At 26.5% G+C, this 23,365-nt stretch overlaps 1 protein-coding gene across 2 annotated transcripts in view; it reads left to right on the forward strand.

Annotated features, from left to right (window-relative positions):
• The first annotated feature begins 4,533 nt into the window (after window positions 1–4,533).
• Window positions 4,534–23,365, forward strand: part of LOC123290563 (zinc finger protein Gfi-1-like) — a 125,037-nt gene continuing 106,205 nt past the window's right edge. For both annotated transcript variants that reach the window (XM_044870796.1, XM_044870797.1), the window contains exon 1: window positions 4,534–4,768. In XM_044870796.1, coding sequence (XP_044726731.1) covers window positions 4,543–4,768 — 226 coding nt within the window. In that variant the 5' untranslated portion in view covers window positions 4,534–4,542. The remainder of the gene's footprint in view (window positions 4,769–23,365) is intronic.

Below are 23,365 nucleotides of genomic sequence, written 5' to 3' on the forward strand. Positions count from 1 at the left end.
TATATTTCCATTTTTATTTACCTGATGGTGTTTTAATTATCAAAATTTTTACACTTAAATCATAAATTAAAAGTCATAAACATCATACAACGATGAAACCTTTTAAAAATTGTTATATTATTTATAATCAGTTCAAAATTACGAAATCAAATTGAATTCTCTGTTTTTCTTGAACAAATTTAATTGTGCTAAAATTAATTGCAATAAAATTAGCATAATCAGTAAAACATCGTGCATATATCGTGCTATCAATCTAATAAGGATTTAATATCTTAAAATTTGTAAAGACTATTTGTAAAGACTTTGAGTTATTTAACGAAATAAGGAAACTGATTACATTTCAAAATAATCGCATTGGAAGCCATATTATTTAAACATTCAGATTATTTTTACAAATTAATGTTCTGATTATGATTTTATTTAAATCTAAATTATCATTATTATACCTCTATAAAATTTTTGGACAAAAATTTTATGATTAAAAGATGTTTTTTGTAATAAAACAATTATAATAAAATACATTAAAATAATTAAATAAATCAATTTAAACACACACGAAAATTATTACGAAAATTATATTACTTATAAAATAAAGACAAATAAATGGGACAAAATTGACGCCAAAGTTTTGTCTTAATTTACTGTTTATTATAAAGAACATTTTTTATTAAAGAGAATTGAAAAAAAAATACATTCGAACCAGGACTCGAACCCGGACCTCTTGGATGCAGAGAAGTCCGGGTTCGAGTCCTGGTTCGAGTGTATTTTTTTCAATTCTCTTTAATTAAGATTACTAGACAATATACTTGTCAATATTGAGTTTACGCCTGTATGTATCATTTTAAAAACATCAATTATAATCCAGAGACTATGATGTAAATAAATATCGTATGCATGATTAAAAGTAAACAAAAACAAAAAGTAATAACATTTTTTATATTTAAACTTTTGTTCTATCTCTAACGACTTACAAGAGTTTGAAGAACTCTCTTCTACTAACCCAAGATCCAATTATTATACCTCTTTTCATTTTTGAGTTATCGTGTTCATGGGTGGACAGATAGGCAACCGAAAATGGGCTAACCAAGCTGATTTTAGAGACACCAACATTATAATTTCGTTCGTACTACCAATATTTCTAAGCGTTACAAACTTGGGAATAAAATTAATATACCTTGATACCATATTTCATATATGCGATATTCTTAAATTGATTGCAGAACTCTTGATTTAATAAGCTTATAAAGTATAAATATGCTTATAAAGACAAACGAAAAAGCACCTCATCAAATTTCGAACTGAGGCCTAATTTAAGAGATAATTAACCAAATTAACTAAACAAAAACTAAAAATAATAACATTTTTTCTATTTAAACTTTTGTTTTATCTCTAACGACTTACAAGACTTTGAAGAACTCTACTAACCCAAGACCCAATTATGATACCTCTTTTCATTTTGAGTTATCGTGTTCATGGGTGGACAGACAGGCAACCGAAAATGGGCTAACTAGCTGATTTTAGGAATACCTAAATTAAAATTCCGTTCCTATTACCAATATTTCTAAGCGTTACAAACTTGGGACTAAAATTAGTATACCTTGATACATATTTCATATATGCGATATTCTTAAATTGATTGCAGATCTCTTGACTTAATATGCTTATAAAGACGAACGAAAAAGCACTTTATCAAATTTCGATCTGAGACCTAATTTCCGAGATAATTAACCAAATTAACTAATAAATTTATTTTTATTAAAAAGTGAGATTAATTATTTGATAATTAAATGCAACGATAAAGATATATTTCTCTGTCAAATTGGAAATTAGGCCTCAGCTTTTCGTTCGTCTTTATAAGTTTATTTAAGAAGTCTCGAGTTCTGCAGTGTATTACAGAACACCTTTAATACAGGGTGCAACAAGGATGATGTGTCACGTCGGCTTCTAAAACTAAACTGTTAGTTTACACATCAGAACAGAAGATCTTCAGTGAGTGACGAAAAAAAATTCAATGAACCACTTTTCAACTCTATATGGCGAGTGAGTAAAAACACACACACAGAATCTCACTCAAACATCTCACTCGTTTAAGATCGTAATCATTCGTACGCCATTGATGTTGATGAAAATGATAATAATAATAATACAATAAGTGACGGTGGATATGCCGCCGTATACACGGTATATAGTATTATAGTATAGTATAGTAATTTGGCGTCGCTGCGGCGTCTAATGCGTCGGAGGCGTACACAATATTTTATACGTTCACCAATCACTGCAACCAATATAATATTTAATAAACTCCTTGCGCGCATACTATTACAAATGTTTTATACACACTTATACACAGAAAAAAAAGTTACTACACTGGTAATATTAGTTTGTTAATGTAGGTAAACACTTTTTTTTTATTAATACGTCCAAAAACCACTTGTTAATTTTTTGTTTTTGAAAAAATATAATTTTTCGATTTATACAATTTTTTGAAAAAACTTATCCTTACTTGCTCTTATGAAAAAATTTCAAAAACAGACATATTTTGAAAGCTTTTGGAAAATTTTCACTTAGAATGAATGAATAAAAAAAAACTTTTTAACAGAAAATAAACATAATAGCAATAGCATAGAAAAGAAGTACCTAAACCAAATGTTTCTATCCAGGAATGTACGAGCAGGGTAGATTTTGGGTTAAAATTATTTTTATCTTATTTTGGTAACCAAACTTTTTTTATTAGGTACGTCAAAAACTATTTGTTAAGTTTTTGTTTTTCAGATAATATTATTTTTGGATTTATACAATTTTAGGAAAATACTCTTATTTATTTTCCACTTATTCATTCTTATTCCTTAATCAAATTCCATGATTTATTTACAGCTTATCGAGCTAGCTAACAAAAAGTAGACTTTATTTAGCATAAAACAGGCTGAAGAAAAATTATTTAGACGAAATTCTGTTCATTATGTAATTTGTATATCATATTTGTAATAAACTTGCCTATAAATAAAAAGAAAGTAAATTATCACTTATATAGTATATCTCTATAGCCTTTTTTTAGACACAGTCAACGGGTACCACCTTGGCTGCGGTCTAGCTAGTACCTAGTATACATTAATTTTCTTATTATTTTTCAAGAAAAATCAAAATTTTTCGAATTCTGTCTATCACAAAGCCAAATTTTGACTTTACAAGAGAATTATAAGAAAAATTATAAAAGAAAATTGCATAATACATTTGAGGAACATTACACAAACAAACATTAAGATTGAAAACTGATAAATTTGCCAGAAATTAATTAATTATCGAAAGTCGAAATATTTATCATGATCAAAGTTAGAAAAATTAAAATTACCACAATTTTTCATTTAGCAAACCATGATTTTTGTAAACAGAAAATTTAAGAAAAAATATCTTTCGTTTAGAAATTTTTGAAGACAATATTTTCATTGCTAATATGTTTACTTTCTATTAAAAAGTTTTTTTTAAATTTGTTTTCATTCATTCCAAATGAAAATTATCAAAAACTTCCAAAATATGTCGTTTTTTGAAATTCCTCCATAAGAGCCAATGTATTTTATATCGATTTTTAATGACTTTTTTCTTAAAAATTTGCACGGATATCTAAGCTGAAATTTTAATCACATATTCTTTGAGTAAAAGACTACCTACAAACAAATTTTGAGCCTTTAAATCAAACATTGTTTTCATGCTCATACATCCTTAAATCCACCACAATGTAAAATTTTTATTTTAGTAAAAATTAAAAAAACTTATCATAAGCAAAATAGTAGAAAATAAATTTTACTAATATAATTTACCATTAATCAAGAAAATACAACAGATTTTTTTCGACAAAAATTAAAAATAATTTCCTTATCACTCCATAAACCGAAAAAAGCCGCGGTATTATAAAAAAAAAAAAAATTATTATAAAATTATAAAGAAATATAATTTTTTGTAAAAAGTATTTAAAATTCAAACAGATTGTGTATTTAGATTGGTATTTGTAAGCGTATTTATGGATGTATTTGTACGTACTACGTCCGTATGTATGTATATATGTACGTATATATATGTATATAGTTTATACACACATAGGAGGGACTTAAAATGACAAGGTCCCTCCCAAGATAATCGTTGCTTGTTGTATTTTAAAAGCGATAATAATATTGTATCGTAGAGTCAAGCATACTCAATACACCCAAGCAATATGGTTCATGCGAGCATTCAGTTTATTCAGAATATTGAACCGAATTGTACTCAAAACCGAGAGCCACAGCACATTTAGTTAGTGTGTGTATAATACTTGTATCAAAATTGAGGGAGTGAAACTTATATGATTTCGACATTTCGATTGTAGTGTGTTCGCGACGATAAACCAGCTCGCACGAGATCAACAAATTTAACGAAAAATACATTTTTTTTAAAATCTAGTCCCCAAAAATTTTTCTGTGAAAATGTGCTCGTTTTTGTGAGACTTGTGTGTTCGAACATGTTTTGTGACTTTTAATTTTTGTTATAAAATTTGTTTTTTCCTTGTAAATTATGGAAGTCAGTGCGTTAAATTCTGGTGGAGTGATGCCATTAGACTTTAGTAAAGCGATGCGTGTTCGGGGTGCTGTGGATGAACCATCGAATAATCGTTTATCACCTCGAACAAATAGTACGGATAGTAATAATATGCCGCCGACGGTAGATAGAAATGGTGTATCTATGGTAGCGGCTACGCATAGTGCATTTCGTGTTGTTACACCGAAAATTAAAGCTGAAAGTAAGTGAATTATTATTATTTTTTGATATTTTTTCGCCCGACGGGCGATTATATATACACGTGGACACTTGTTGTTGCAGGTGTTTTGAAATTCTAAAAACTTTGTTTATATAATTGCACCAAAATGCGTTTCCCAACTACGAGCAATAAAAACTCGATTGGGGAAATTTCAAGGGAAAAGGTTAAAAATTTGAATTGTAAAGGTCTTACTTAAGTAATGAATGCACACTTGTCATTGCAAGTGTCTTAAAATTACAAGGCTTAGACTTTGCTCATCCCTGCGAAAAAATCAGTGTCAAATTTAAATAGAAGTATCCAATTTTCAACAGCGAAATTTCACAGGAAAAGGGTTGAAACTTTTAATTGCAGGCGTCTTACTTTACTTAAAGATTTTAAATAATTCTTGCGTGTGTATTCCACTTGTTACTGCAAGTGTAAATTTGCAAGGTTAAGGTTTTGCTTACCCCTGGCACAAAATTGGTGTCAAATTTAAATAGAGTCTTGAAATATTAAAATATTTCAGGGTTCCAAAACACCAATGAGCAAAGATTTTCAAAATTACGCTTCTACCTGTCTTGCAGTATTGAATTTGCAAGACAACATTGGTCAAAACAAGCCTTGCCAAATTTACAACAAATTTGCAAAGAGAAAAGAAGAAGGTTTGAATTACAGTGCTTTTAAAATTAAAAAGGTTTAAGATAGGCAAATTTCAGAGCTAATATTTTTAGTTAGCGAAGTTTCGTTTATTCCGCTTTGCAGATAAAAGTGTCAAAAGGGTCTGCCCTATCAATATTTATGAGATCTGCTGTTTTTAAAAGTGAAAAAAAAGAGCAAGTCCTACAAATTTATCCATTTGAAACCTTTCGACATTTTGTACTAATTTCCTCAGTATTAATTTAGATATAATTTGACATGGATATACCCTTAAAATATGATGAATAACCGATGTCAAATCCTTTTTAAAAACTTATTAATTTAAGTAATTAGATATTTAAAGTGATTCCTTGTCTCTTGTTTTAAAATATGAACATAAAATTATTAATTTGTCTAAACTTTTCGAGCAATTTAAAATAATTAATGGCGTCCCCTGGTTTTCGCATATATTAATCATTTCAAATAAAAATAAATAATTAATCATATTTTTCAAGTAAATAAAATTAATATATATATATATTTGCTAATTAAATTATTTTTTTTCCGCTTTTAATAATATCCATTTTATAATAGACTAATAAATTTACACACTAGATCTGATGAAGTATTTTTGACCGCCTTCAAAATGCATTTTCATAGCAACTATTTTGAAATCAAGTCAAAAAAACAGAGATTGTAGATAGCCATTATCTTTAAGAGATAAGCATCTTTTTTTATGTCGAAGTAGATCTCTGTCTCATTTTAATGAAAGGTATTAGTATGATTTTTCGATGGAATTGAGAATATCCATGATTTTTTATCGAATTCCTAAACAAAATATGAAGAGATGAGAATAAGTGAAATTAAAGTTATAATCGATCAAGAAATGTGGATGTTATAAGCATTTTAAGCTACTAATTAGGCAGATATTAGACAGAGAGATTGGACATAGTCTTTGACGTCATATACTATGTTTACCATAAGAACTCCAAGGTGAATTCTGTTGTTAGAAAGAGATACAAACATATCTTTGATGGCTTTTATAAATTAGCTTTTATTAGAGAAAAAAATGCATGGATATTCCTTGTTTTATATCGATGGTGATAGGATTTTAGAAAAGTTCCCTTGTTTTACTAAAAAGTAATCGATTCGTTTTTTATCCAAGATTGTTTTCGGGGATTTTTCTATGTGTTATCAATAAACATATTGTATAGATGAAAATTCATGAATGATCTAGTATAATATTTTGTATGTTAATAGTTTTTAAATATTTCCATTAATTAAAAATACAAAATAAAAATGTTATTAATATTTTTTTTTTGGGAATAAAAACACTTTTAAAAAATAATAATTTGATTCATATATCCGGGATTAATTACAATCTAATCAAAATTTTATTATTACCCATATATAAGCAGCATACGTTATATCGAAGCATGGACTTACTTACTAAAATGGTCTGGAGCCATTGTAGAATTTGAGGGCTATATCAGAACGGTTGGAAACTTATGCGATTAAGTTGAATTCAATCTTTATTTATCATTTTTTCTACAACATGTTCCTAAAATATTTATGGTATGCAATATTTATGCAAAGTTTCGTAGTCGGGGATAACGGTTAAGGTTGTTGTACGACTTCTCGTTTTTTCGAGAGTGAGAAAAAATTGTTTTTATATTTGTTTAATCGATATCTTTCTTACTTGGAAAACGATAGAATCTTCAATGAATTTTCATCAATTTTAAACTTAACCAGGCACTCAGCTTCCATAAAAATGTCTGGCTATGAAAATTCTATTGATAAAAATTTTAACTTTTTAAAAATTCCCATCCGTTATGAAATGGCTATCAAATTTTACATTTGGCTCTTGACTTGAAAACTAAATGCGCTTTGTCGGTCGGTTTTCGTTGAACTTCAAAAATTATTATTAATAAAAATTTTTTTTTTAATTTAAATATTTTTGTTGAATTTTAAAACCAGTTAATTAAAGCGTGTGTTCTACATTTTTTTGTAAAATTTAAAAATAAATGAATGGAAAATATAGAGTTCTATGTTTACAGAGTGGGACGTACAATGCGGTACATATATAAACATATTAGTATTTATACAATTAGTCATTGATTTGTAACGACTATCAATCGAACTCTTAAATACTGAGAAATCATCAGATATTGATAAATAAATTTCTTTTTGGAGAATACAAAAATTGTAACTTACGGAAAATGTAATAAGATCTTAGAATTCAAGTTTAACAAACTTCTAATTACCCGATTCACTTGAAGATTAACACACGTATCGAGTTTCCACAAGTAAATTGTTCTCTAAAAATTGTGCAATGAGTTCGACCATCATGAAAATTCTTAGGACCACATTCAAACGAGACAAGAAATCTTTCATTTCAAAGATTTTTAATATAGATACTTATACTCTTCATAACTGTACATTTACTTACATCCCACTCAGTATTTTGTCAAAATTTTTAAATAATTGAATGAAATGTATATGAATGTCCGTTCTTTGCATGTATATTTATTACAAGAAATTTTTAATACTTTTAAATACAAAATTTTAATTAATTGATTTTTAATACATATTTTGATAATTTTACTTTAAAAATCGTGAATCAAAAAGCCAGTTGAAAAAGTTTTCGGGATCAGATTCAGATTTTTATCTATGCACTGCCTCAATGTCCAATCAACCTTTAACAAGCTGATCCGTTCTAAATTCTACTTTTTCCAACTTTTTCTAAACAGCTCTTTTTTAGTGGAAGTGCAGATAAATGCATGAAAGATATCTATTCATAATAAAATAACGAAGTGCTATGCGCTCCCACCATTATAATATAACATATTATGACGTTAGTCTGATGATTCTTCAAGAATTAACCATACAAGAAAAAATATTGCTACAGATTTGCCAACTTCTGTTGAAGGGCTTTAGAAATTTGGTAGAGTTGAAACAGTTGTTTCAAAATAGATTCCAAAAGGAATAAATTTTTTTGATTTGTATTGCTGTAATAAGTTTAATGATTCCCGTTTGATTTAAGGATATAATTCATTATTATACCATCTAAAAGTCAGAACAACAAATTTTTTAAACGAGTGGTCAGTCGAAAAAGATATTTTTTATATATGTATAATGAAAATAGATTTATTTCTGGAATAAATTATAAATTTCTGCTATAGATTAAATGATAAAAAATGTATTCCGAGTAAATTGATTAGGAATGTTAAAATTGAAAAAATAAAAGTTCAATATAATCGTAGACAATTTTTATTTTTTCTTTTGGATAAGATTTTCTTTAAATAATGTATTTTCAATGGGCTAATCGATATTAAGCTTCAATTCATTAATTTTATTCAATTTTAAAATTAGATTAATTGAAATTCATAATATATTTAATAATATTTTAATATTAATACTGATTTTGCAATTTTATTCTGTATTTAAACCTGTATATTTTGTAAATGAAATGATTGACAAGCGCTAATGCAATAAAGTATATAAATAACTATTGACAACAAATTTATAAAATCTCATTGATCCACAGCGAATTTGCAATAACTGAAGCAAAATGCTTGCCAATGCCCAATGTTTATCTTTAGCTCAAATGTTTTTCTTATTTGATCTTCCAAAGCCGTCTGGCTTCCCGTTTGTAAATGAAAAACTCACAAAAAGATCAAAAAAATTTTTCTTTTGCAATTGCATTCTTTTATAAATTTTAAAACTAATATTTCTCTTGTAATTTTTTACAAAACTGTTAGTTTTTGAGATAAAATTAATATAAAAATTGAAATTTAACGTATAGAAAATTTTATCTTTAGAGAAAATTTTATTTAATTCTGGAGACATATTCAGTCATATTTTATATTTTTTGTCAAGATATAAAAACAAGAATCACTTCAATAATTTGAAAAATTTACGTTTTCCTTTATCATTTTCACACGTTAACAATTTCGAAAAATAAGTTTCGCTACTGTTATTTTAAAAGAAGCTTCTATACCTACTCCACAAAAAACCTAATCAAATAAATTACAAAAGAAATCCGGTAAAATATGTGGTATTTTTGAAGTAAGAGGATATTACCACTTAAAAATAAGCAATACCTTAAACCTTGAAATAATCATTTCCAATTTAATCAAAATCGTTTCTTTCGATGTCACTTTTTAAGTTCAATAACAAACCTGATTAATTTAATCAATAATTTGATAAATAAAAATGCGTACGACTTTACGCATTTAAAAAAAGATTTTGTTGATTTTAAATCAAATCCTTTTCAAAAAAAATACAATAGAAAAAAAAAACTATCGTAGAAATCGCGGTACTAAACTATATCTAAAATGAATGGATCTCAATTAATCAATTATAAATATTATTGATTGATTCATATACAAAATGAATTTTTATCTTATCTTTAAATAAAATAAATTCTCTATTTTTATCCACGATATAGAGAAAATATCTTTAAATAATAATTTAATTAATAATAATATATATTTTTTGAAGTTTTATGATTTTTAAATATATATTTTTTATTGATTTTATCCGCAATTTATTATCATAAAAAATATATACTTTTACATATATACGCTTTTAAAAAAAAGTGGACGACGTCAGTAATTGGCGTATATGACATACACACAATATGTATCGTGTAATCGTGTACAATTAAAATTTTTTATTTATATTATTTGTAATAAAGATTGGCAATAATTCTCTACCGTAACAGAAAATTATTGAATTAAAATTGTTTGAAATTAATTTAATTTTGATATAAATTGCGGAATATTTAGCGTAACTAGATGAAACCTGTTGAAAACTAGTATGATTTATATAGAAATTACTATGAATCATTTATAATTGAGATTAATTTAACAGTTTAATTTTATTTTTAAATATCCTTTCAATATCGTTTTCAATTTGAATACCTACGTTTTTAAAAACTATCATTTGTTTATATAGAAATTACATTGCTATTAAATAACGTAAACCTGAAATTTTCTTGGTTGACCACAAAAAAAAAGTGTTATTCCAAGTGTTATTCTATCTCTTACCGGATCTTATGTAGGAACTAAATTGGCTATTAAAGAAACCCGAAGCACTGGGTCCAATCTGATGCTATAACATAATGTCCATAATCAAAATTTAAGTGTTTTTTTTTATTGTTTAACTACAAAACGAGATATTTAGTTGTATCGAATAAAATGGCGTATTCAGAAGATATTTCGAAAAAATTTCTTGCTGATTAAACGATATTTGTACACTTTTAATCTTCAACAAATTACCATATTTGTTTTAGAATAATTGTGCAAGTCCTTGAAACAATTCGTTGGTCCATTGGTTAGAACGCTTGCCTCGAAAATCAGAGGTTGTTGGTTCGGTTCGCGCTCGAGTATACTTCCAGTGCATTGATATCAAAAATGCTTTTTTTTTTTTATTTGTACAAAAAACTGTTTAAAATTTAAAAAAATTGTTTAAAAAACATTCTATTATAAACAAATTACAATAACAATAAAAAAAAATTAATAATTATATTTTAAATACAATAAAAATATTGAAATAAAAATAATAAAAAAAAAAACTCACACCTCATTTTGATAACCTCAAAAAAATAATAAAATAAATTTAACCACCTCATTTCATCTACAACATTTGTTTGTAATTTTATTTTATTTTTTTTGTTGACAATAAATATTTTAATGATTGGTTTTAAAATAAATATTGAATTTTAAATGGTTATGGATGTGCAGGTAATGGTTAATGATAAAAAACAAAATAATTGATTAAATATAAACATTTGTATGTAAAAATAATATTGTTAATAATTAGCGTTTTTAAAATATATTGTGAGATATCAAAAATGAAATAACTTTATCGATGATATTTCAATCTTAATAAATTAATTTGAGTCTCACTCGAGAAATATTTTATTTTGACGGCAAAAATAATTAACGTTTCGATACCAAAACAGTGTTACCATAAAAATGAAATTTTGTGTGTCAATTAATGAGTCGCTAATAGGCCTTCTGTAAAATTTTATGAACACCTATACTAAAATTTTGTACGTAGCATCAATATTTCTAAGCGTTACAAACTTGGGACTAACTTTACTATACCTACCTTGATATATTTCATATATATATGATATAAAAATAAAAAAATTAAAATTACATTTATTGTTTTGACATTTTATAAAACAGGGTGAAGGAGATACAATTTATGGACATCTGTTCAATCAAGCTTATCAGAAAAACAAATTATTTTTTTTGTAAGAAATATGTCTGACAACTTTGATGAACGGATATCCATTAATTGTATCTTGTTTTTTGTAATTTAATTTTTAATGATTTTTGCCAGTTATTTATGGACAAAAACTAGGGCTAAGCCGCTGATAAAAGCTAGTAAAAAATATTCAATGTTTCAAAATAATCGCCAATTTAGATGTGTGATTCAATTTTGAAGTTTATCAGTATACATTATAGTATAATATGTATGGTTATTTAACTTTTCCTGAAAAAGTAATTATTTTTTGTCAATAATAATTAAAATATCATCAAATTTATATATTTTAATACCTGTTCTGCTATATACGCTCTGCTCATGCCAATTGCACTAACATTTTATAAAATTATTAGTTTTTTTGTTTATCTATGACCAAAAAGCATCGAATGAAAATATAATAGAATTCGTTTACTGTGACTTCTTGTTTAATACATGGGTAGGTAATATCGTAAATATTTTTAATACTAAATTTATTAGCTTAAGATATCAAAATTTGGAAATGAAATAGATCACTTAGAAAGAACTTTTTCGTGTACAAGAGTTGGTGTTCGATTAATCTTATACAAAAACAAGATTTGGAACATCTTTGCCCAAATATCTTTCCTTGAAATTTTGATGAAGAGATAAATTGATATTAAGTATTATATGTCCGCAAAATTATCAAATTTTTAATATGTTTTAAGGAAAAACTAAGGAATATTGTTGTCATATCTTTAATTAACAAATTTAAATTTTTCACATGTTTTTTTCCTGGAAATTTATTAAGTACACAGTTAAAAAACTCAAAAAAAATTTTTTTTTCTTGATGCAATTTGTAACTGATTTGCTTCGCTTTCAGATTGTCACAATAAGCTAATTCCACCTTTAAAAATATAACAAAAAAATTGAATATGAATTTTCAATTTTCCAATGTACAAACCAAATATTGTATCAAAGAGAATAAATAAAATTTTATTTATAAAATTACATATTTCATACCTATTGAGTACCTATCTACATACTACTATAGTTCAAATCTATATTAGGTCTGGTATCGGACGGAGTATTTGACAATCATCTTGGATCAATTGCAAATTTGACGTTCTGTGAAATACATGTTCAAACATTTTTTTCCTTTAAGGAAATTTTCGTGAGAGTTGGATGTAGGGCATTTTGTTCTATCAAGTGATGAAAAAATCGATTTTTGAAATTTTGTGCAAGCTTTTATTTAGCTTCGCCTGTTTAGGTGTACGTAATCCAATCTTGCAAGTTAAATTTGACTCACTTCCCGGTTTTCGATTGAGCTGAGATTTAGATTGCATTTATTAATCGGATGACAATACATTTAAATTGTAAGCATGACCTGGTTTTTCCATCGCTTCCACCATATTTGATATATGTACTTTTTTTAGTTTTAAGTAAAAAATTTTAATAAACAAGTGAAATTTAAAGAAATTTCGCCATTAAATTACATTTGTTTTTATAGCTCTCTCGAAAAGGACTGATTTTGAAGATCTGTTTCTTTATACATTTTAGTTCAAAAACAGAAACCTGAATATTTTGAAAAACTAATTAACATTTCTTATTCATTCCATTAGCGGCGAAAGGATCTTCTTTAAAGAAATTTTTTTATTCAATTATCATTTGATCACCTAAACGAAAAGTCTTGGGTTTTCAAGTTTCCAAGAATAACATTGTCAAATACTACATCTGAGCCCAGACTAATATAAAATCATATAAAACATATACATTTATACTTTTGATAGTATAGGAATTAATCCTAGATTGGGGATTATTTCATATATATTTTTTGGTATAATATTTTATTATTATTTGTGAAAATTTGAAAATAATCCTCACACGTTTATTACTTTTGATATTACAACAACAAAAAAACAAAATGAATTTTGTTATGAAATTAGTTTTTAAAATTAATTGGATTTATTTACCCATTTTTTACATTTTCATTTTTTGATGAAATTCTAATTAACGGGAATGAAAACTTGAAAATCCTGTATAATTCTTTTATTTGAAATTTGTAAGCGAATACTAATTTGTTTTTATTTAGTCAGTCAATAGGATTTGGTGTGGTAATAATGTAATGAAAATTTAATGTGATTGATATAATTAGTGCCTCTATAGTTTAGTTTTCATACTTTTAGAGTATTCATAGCTTAATCATCTATAATCCAAACAAAAATATATTTTTTATATAGTAATAGCAATTATGACGCTGTAAAAGAAAAGCTTAAGCCCCTTGATTTTTTAGCTATTTATAGAAAATACATTACAATACAATTCTTTAAGCCCAAGGTTTAAAATTTGGTACGTTACGAATTTTATTTTTCCCATTTTGCATTTATAAAGAAACATTCTCAACGGACATTCTCCGTTTGTCCGTCCGTCCGTCCGTCTGTGGACACGATAACTCAAAAACGAAAAAAGATATCGAGCTGAAATTTTTATAGCGTACTCAGGAAGTAAAAAGTGAGGTTGGGTTCGTAAATGAGCATCATAGATCAATTGGGTCTTGGGTCCGTAGGACCCATCTTGTAAACCGTTAGTGATAGAACAAAAGTTTAAATGTAAAAAATGTTCCTTTTCAAAAATTAAACAACTTTTGTTTGAAACATTTTTTCGTAAACAACACTGTTTACCCGTCAGGGCGCCAATTAGGCGGAAATTTTATAATATGTACTATACTTGATTATCAGTTATGTATGTGTCACATGTTTGTATGTGTAATGTGATAAAGAAATCAACACTGACTATGCATGGTATTTCAACAATTAACTCAGTCAATTGTTTGTTTTCACTTGTTTTTACTTAAATTTTTTGTTGTGATTATCAGCATAAAATGATACAAAGTAGACATACAAATATTTAATGGTTGACTGACACACACGAACACACACACACACACACACACACACACATAAGTTTTTTTATCAATAGACATATGGTTTGACAAAAATAGATTTAATGTTTCGATTGGTTTAGTTTGTTGTGTGTTATCAATATATTTATTTAAGCTATTTATTTTTGAAAAGCTGAGGATTGAAAGTTTTTTTTTTGATAACAAAAAAAATCATTTAGTTCAAACGAATGGCCGCCGACATCGATCATACAAAACACTTGAAAAAATTTATTCATATTTTATCAGTTAATATGCAAAAATTAAAAAAATTTTATTTGATATAAAAGGATTTTTTTCTAAAATAGATAATTAGCATTGACTTAATAAATATTTTTTGACTCATGTCAAATAGGCACACATGTCATTCTTTTTCTTGGCAAATTTTTTACGATTCTAAGAACTTATTCGTTGTGTGTGTAGTCATGGTAGGGACAATAAAAACGATGCTAGCGCTTCCAGTGAAAAGTACCCAAGTTTGTAACGCTTAAAAATAATGATGCTAGGAAAAAAATTTTGTCATAGGTGTTCATAAAATCACCTAATTCCGGTTGTCCGTCCGTCTGTGGACACGATAACTCAAAAACGAAAAAAGATATCGAGCTGAAATTTTTAAAGCGTACTCAGGACGTAAAAAGTGAGGTCAAGTTCGTAAATGAGCATCATAGGTCAATTGGGTCTTGGGTCCGTAGGACCCATCTTGTAAACCGTTAGAGATAGAACAAAAGTTTAAATGTAAAAAATGTTCCTTATCAAAAATTAAACAACTTTTGTTTGAAACATGTTTTCGTAAACATCACTGTTTACCCGTGATGGCGCCAATTATTCCGAAATTTTATAATATGTACTATACTTGATTAACAGTTATGTATGTGTCACATGTTTGTATGTGTAATGTGATAAAGAAATCAACACTGACTATGCATGGTATTTCAACAATTAACTCAGTCAATTGTTTGTTTTCACTTGTTTTGATATCATTTATAAGATTTTATAAGTCTATAATTTTAAGTGATTTTTTCAATCCATAAACAAACTATCCCGCGATTAACTTTTATAGTTACAAATAATTAATTAATTAATCATGGTAAAAAAAAATAAAGAATTAATATTTTTATAATAAAAATATTATATTTAAACAAATATGATTTAAGTAATTATCAAAATGTTTTGTAGTACAATATTTATTTAGAACAATAATCATTTTAATGGCTATGATTGAAATAAAAAAAATATAATTAACAAATTAATTATAACAAAAAGCTTTGTAATTTAATATTTTTGTGTAATCTTACGAACAATTTATATCCATGTATCCGGTGCTTACTCAGTGCTTAGTTTTGTTCGAGGGAGTGGCCACTATACTCACTGACTTTCGTATTACCCTTTTCTATTGCTAAAAAATTTCTATGAAGTATTTTGGTGACAATTGTTTGCATCAAAAAATTGTTATTTCATACTGTTTTGCTGCGCAATATAGACACTCTTCGAAAAAATTTTTCCAGTAAATATAATAAAAAAAGGTTTGTTTTTCTGTAAAAAAACCATTTTGTGTTCATATTGAATGAACAAACGCTCAAAAAGCTAGATTTTTGCTCTCAATTACTATCGCTTTCCAAAAAATATTTCCATCCAAGCCGTAGTTTCCTCAAGTTGAAATTTCGTCTGAAAAAAATTTGTAATGAAATATGATAGGGCCACATTTTTTTCAATAATAGTTAGTTTTAAAAACTAATTTGTCACAAAATTACTTTTTATTACATTTTTTAAATATTTTTAGAGTCAATTAATTCATAAAAATATTTTGAAATTTCATTTGATATTCTCATATTTAGTTTTGGATATTTGAATTTACGTATTATTTCAAACAAATGTACAAATTTAAAAGTGTACAGAAATGAAATTAAATACTCAAATAATTTGTTTAATATTTATATAAATATTTTCAATTAAAAAATAGTAAAATTAATTTTAATTAAACTCAATAAACTGTGAAAAAAATACACATTCAATTGTATATATATATTGAATGAATAAAAATACCAAAAATTACCCAAGCAAATTGTATAAAACTGCCAATAATTCAAGATAGAATAAAAGAGACTGTATAATTTTTGTTTGGAATGATTATTGGCTAAATTCGCTGAAAATTTGAAAGAGGTAGTTCCAAACATTCTGATTCAAGCTAAGGGTGAAAAAAACTGATATGTGTAGCTATTTTTCATCGATTTCGAGAAGTTTTGTTTCTATCGATTCAGTAAACCTTACGAATAGTATAATAGAAATATATTTTACATCAAATATTAGGCACTTCTGGGTATCATTACTCATTAACCGACAATTATTAAAGTACTCCGATCGTCACGTAACTAGTCAACTGGTCAACTAAACAATTTGTAAGGCGTGAATGTAATAAAATGTTCTAAAATTATCGTAAAAGCATCAAAAACAAAAGTTTGTTTATATTTTCTTTTTGGAAAGCACCGTTAAGTAAAGTTTTTTTACATTAACAAAATCTAGAGCCTAAATGGCCGAGCGGTCTAAGGCATTTGTCTTAGACAGTTTGTCTATTTAGACATAGGTTGCGGGTTCGAATCCAGGCAGCGGCAGTGTGGACAATTATGATTAAATGGGGCGGTAAAATTGATCACATTGTCGTTGCTTGGATAAGAACGAAGTAACCGACTCCATACACATCAAAATGTAATTGTTAATATGTTTGTAATTATATAAATAAGGATTAGCAAATAATGATGTGGGTGGCCTCTGTTATAGGCGTATATGTCAGAGAAACGAAGGTTAAACCCCCATTATTATAAACAGAATCAGTGATAAATTTTCTTCCTGGTGAAAACATTTTTCTCAATCCTCGATTAATTTTTGTATAATGAACATTATTGTGACTTCTTCCATATAAGGTAGTTACTGTGTTAAAAATCACAATTTTAAACTGGAATAATTCAAAGTTATGCCCCGCAAGAGTCCCTAAAACTGTGTTTTTTATGATCAAGGGACTTTGTCTGGAAAATCTGGACTACCTGAAAACAATCATTAATATGAGTATTTCCAAACGGTTTAGAATTTTGAGCAAGACACTAATAAAACATTTTAGTAAATAATAAAGGCTATTAGTTTTGTAAATGTAACAAATTTTCGGTATATATTTCATCATAATTCATAAATAATACATACATAAATACATTTTTTGAAATAATTACAATATCCTGATAAAACTAACGTCATATTTTATGAATTTTTTCTGGTTTTAAAACAGATGTTGTTGCATACATATAGTTGTATAATTGAATTTTATTTTAAAATACATGTTCTACAGAAGTAGTGATTTGATACTACTTAATAATTTTATGCAATTGTCATTATGATTTTTAGATATTTTTTTTATATTATTCTTAAATTACACTGAAAGTTATAAAAAATGAGACATTAAAAAAATAATTAAGTAATTTTAATTGAAGAATTTGCTCTACGATAACATTGAATTGCCGAAGAAAATGGAGCTATTGCTTTTGTACTAATGATAGAATTTGAAAAAATTTCAAATGTTCATCGATCCTGTCAAGTTGATATCAAAAATGACCACCGTTAAGATTTATATATATACAGGGTGTTCTGTTATTGACTGCAGAAAGTAGGCCTACTGGAATAAGCTCATAAAGACGAAGGAAAAAGTTATTAAACAATTTTGGATTTGAGGCCTACTTATAAAAAAATACTTATCAAGTATCATTTTACATTTTTTCTTGCGAATCTATAATGCCAAGTATGACAACAACACTTTGTTTTGACATATCTACACCACCGCCATGATGAATTCGACTCGAGAAATTACCTCAGTTGTTGGCACGCTTAAGGATGTATGAGCATGGTAGTGGGGGCACAAATTTAAAAATAGATATTTTCAATTTTGATGATAAATTTATATTATTACTTGACGATATAAGACGAAAAGTAAGAATAAAATTTTTCGATATCTGGCTTAATTTTCAAAATATCGAAAATTTTGTTTAATTATTTAGCTTTCGATATTTCGAAAACCAAGACACATATTGAAAAATTTTGTACTTATTTTTCGTCTACATTCATGAAGTTATAACAAAATTCATCATCAAAGTTGAAAATAAGATAAAAATAATTTCAACCCTTAATCTACCCTGCTCTTACATCCCTTATATGGACGGAGACACTTAGTTTTTTTCTTTTCTAATTCATTGCTAATATGTTTACTTTCTATTAAAAAGTTTTTTTTTAATTTGTTTTCATTCATTCCAAATGAAAATTATCAAAAACTTCCAAAATATGTCATTTTTTGAGATTCCTCCATAAGAGCCAATGTATTTTATATCGATTTTTAATGACTTTTTTCTTAAAAATTTGCACGGTTACCTAAGCTGAAATTTTAACCACATATTCTTTGAGTAAAAGACTACCCACAAACAAATTTTGAGCCTTTAAATCAAATATTGTTGTCATGCTCATACATTCTTAAAATCGTTTTTGCGTAAAATTTTTATTTACTTCCAATTTTACAGTAAATGTGATCTCAATTTTAATGCCTTTCCGAATAATTACAATTGTTTTAAATTTTTTTTGCTCCAATAAAAACATATTTATTGTGTCCGGGTACACAAAATATGTATTTATGATGGTATTTTAATATTAATATTTTGTTCTATATTTAAATAGAAAATATTTGCTTGATTTTTTTCAAAAAAATACTACACCAGATGTGTAAATGTTGAATGTGCGTGTTTAATTCAAGTCGTGTTTAAGTCGAGTTTTTTTTTTATATGTTTCATTTAATGTTATTATTTACTATTTAACAGCATTCATAATAATTTTAATTTATGAATTAAAATGAGAGGATACAAACGATATACTTACTTGTTACGATGTGTTTATTGCTTTAAATTAATTTTATTTAATCGATTAAACTCGTTGAAAAATGAATCATACAAGTCACATAAATAGTCTCTTTTCTTAAGTTACATTTTGGTATTTTGTTTCTTATCGCACGTTATAATTTGTTCTCTGGTTGGGAGGTAAAACTTAAAAAAATGTCAACAATTTAAAACGACCCCCAAATCTGACGATGTGCTACCTAGGATACTAAAACTGTTATGGTCGATTCAGCTTGCCATGAATTTTGAGAATATTTTGAAAATAATTTACAATCTGTCAATTTATATTTTTTGTCCAAAAGTTTATGTTTTTCATTCGAACCAATGAGCTGGGAGTTATAAGAAGAAGTTAAACATAATAGGGATAATTTAAAGAATGAACAAGGATATTTTATGTCATGTCATAATAAATTTCCTGATCAAGCCAAATGAAGGTAATGTTCGCACATATTGGGTTGACTACCAAATCAGGACTAGGTCTGTTTTAAGCTAATATTACAATTCATTCATAAAATATAGAGTTCAAGTATCTTTAATATTTAATTCTTTAAATAATAAAACAAGTATTTGACTGCTTAAATTAATACTTTAAATTTTCAGAATTATCAATGCAAACAGTATCGTCAGAGTATTTCGTCGAGTATTTCGAGAGTATCGTCGTGTTTCTCTATAATTATTTTATCCAATTAACAAAAAAAATAAAAATAAAAAAATGATTTCAAACTAAAAAAAAAAACAAAATGCTTATAAGTTTGTTTAACAAATTTATATTACTTAATTAAAAATAATTAAATAATGGTTTTAGGACCCATATGATATGTTTTAATTATTAAATTATTTAATATACCGGGGGATTCACCAAATCATACTTTATAATAGATATTTCTACCGGATTAGATATATTTAATATAGAAAATGAAATTAATCTTTGAAAGTGCAATTATTTTGCAGTAGAAAAATATTAAAGTAGTCTTTTTGTAAAGTATGAATATTAAAAAGTGTAATTTTTATTAAAGTATAATTCTTAAAAAGTAGTAATATATTAGAATAGAAATATTTAATGTAAAATTATTAAAAGTAGATTTATTTTAGTAGGAGAATTATGCATTAAAGACTAGAATTCTGTTTCCAATTTTGTATGTTTTCTAGTTTAAAAGACTCCCCGTATATAAAATATCAAACAAATTTTTATCAATAAATCAATTATAATTTTGTTTTTAAACTTTTAAACAGTTTCATAACAAAAAAAAAATTATTTTTTACGAAAATTATTAGTAATTTTTAAATTAACTTAATTGCTATAAGTACATGAAAAAAACCAAAGATAACAATTTCGCTTTTGCTTTGTATTTTTTCAAGATTAGTTAATTAATTCGAGAAATAACATATTTTAAAAAAAATATGTATATATGTATATATTAAGACTATTAAACAAAGATTTTTTTAATGGACCCAAAAAGTAATAATTGATTCAATTAATTTTACCCTGTAGATTTACTAACTTTTTTTTTTTAAAGAGTCGGTATTGTACGCGGTTTATCTATGATGATTATAGTTATGCTACGGGTACCATAGATAATACACGTAGCTAAATGTTAAAGAGTAAAGTGGGAATTCCGGGGGTAAGTATAAAAATACCGTCACGCTGCATTGATGAGTGTTTGACAAAAGTCGACATTGTTTTGACGCAAAAGAAGTTCATCTTGAGATCTTAGTAGAATAAGAAAAAAAGAAATATATACCATCTTATTTTTAAGCTGGAGGTACTATTAAAATTGATGTACTGAAACCCAGGATTTGCCTACCGCTGAGTTTCCTAATTTCTTCTGGTTCGACTATGGCCGGACCAAACCATTTCCTTCGATGCTGTATGAGCGCCGAGCAGTAACAGAGAAAGTGGATCGATGTTTCTTCTGAATTTTCTTCGCATCTGTCACACGCGGGAGATTGTCTTTTTAAAATCTGATGTTGGAAATTGTTCAGGTTATCATGCCCAGTGAGTAACTCTACGATGACTCTAATATCAGCTCTATTTAGTTTCAGATCTCCTCGGCTCTGTTACCGATAGAGTTTCCTTCACCCAACAGGCTTTTGACGATTCGGCCTCCCTCGTAGCTGGTTCATGCCAGCTTTAATTGTTGGTTTTTCAGATTATCTCCTAATCTGTTCAAACCTTCTAAAACCCCTTACGGTGATAAATTAATAGATTTAAGCTGTTAAAGTTTGTATTTTTAACATACAAATGCTATAATTGAGTTATTTCACAAGGGTAACTTTCTTAGAATTAATTTAAAAAACTAATTTTCATTAGTTAAAATCATGACAAATATTTTAATATAAAGAAAATTATAACAAACTGAAATCATTTTTCAATACATTCTGAAATTGATGAAATGAATGGCATTCTGAGTTATTTCTTCTATGAGAGATTTTCTATAAATCTTCAGTGCATTGAAACGAAAGAAATGCGAAGAAAAGGTGTAAAATCTAGATCTAATTATGCTTAGAGATGTAAGGACAATTGGAGTTATATACGTTAATCTATTTTCCATGGAAATATTATACTTATTGCGTTTAAAATCCCATCTTTACCTCAAATAAAATTTAGTTTAAAAAAAATAAAGCAGTTAAATAATTTTTTTAACAAAACTCTTTTAATTGAAGTTTATGTTATAAAATAAACCCTTTTTAAAAAACAAAGTTTGAAATAAAAACCTAAATAATAACTCTGTTTATTACACTTAAGTTACAAATAAAAATGTATTCTAACTGTTGTTTGTTTTAAATGTTTATGAAAACTTTTCCTGTAGGTTTAAAATAAAAAAAAAACTTTTTTAAAAGGTTTTTATTGCTATTTTTTCATACCACAATAATATATCTGGTTGATTACACAGATATTTTCTATGTATTATATCTTCTAACGCATACAATTATGTGTGGTGAATTTTGATGGTAAAAACTTCGTTAGGTGAGTTGGGCACATTTGGGATGGGAAAAAAGTACTAAACCTGCGTGTCAAATACGTTAAATGGTTGAAACTTAACGGAAATTTGATTTCAACCTGGCTGGTATAAATACGTGATATCGATGTTGAACTGTCAGTCAAAAACTGTAAACAATTTTCAAATTATGAAATTTGAATTAAAAATTCAAAAAAAAATACAGTTATTCCAAAGTTTATAACGCGAGGTGCTCTTGTGAAAAAATCTCAAAAATCCATATATTTTGAAAGTTTGACAATTTTCACTTGGAATAAATCAAATCAAATTTAAAAAAAATGTAATAGAAAGTAAACATATTAGCAAGGAAAAGAAAAAAACCAAGTATCTCCATCCATTTAAGAGATGTCCGGACAGGGTAAATTTAGGGTTGAAATAATTTGTATCTTATTTCGTCACTTTGATGATGAAATTTATTATAACTTAAAAAATGTAGACGAGAAATAATAATAAAATTTTTTGATATCTGCCTTGGTTTCCGAAATATCGAAAGCTGAATAATTAAAGAAAATTTTCAATTTTCAATATTTTGAAATGAAATGAAAATGAATGAATGAATCTGAAATTTCTACTCGTATCGATGCTTTCCATATCAACTGTACGTTGTGAGCTAATTACCCCAGATCACCCATAATTACCCCTTTTCAAATAAGTGAAGTATGCATTTTTTTTTTTATTAATATAATTCTTTCTTTTATAAATCCTTTGTACGGAATGCTAAAACCAAATTCATGACATACAACCAAAAAAAAAAAATCTTTGACAAGACTATATTTTGTTAAATCTAATAAAAAATTTTGGTTTTGCGTTATATCAATAACATATAGAAGTGAAAGCTTTAACAACATATACATATATACGTTTTTAGTATGTG

The sequence above is a fragment of the Chrysoperla carnea genome, chromosome 1, assembly GCF_905475395.1.
Source record: "Chrysoperla carnea chromosome 1, inChrCarn1.1, whole genome shotgun sequence".
In the NCBI taxonomy this organism is placed as follows: domain Eukaryota; kingdom Metazoa; phylum Arthropoda; class Insecta; order Neuroptera; family Chrysopidae; genus Chrysoperla; species Chrysoperla carnea.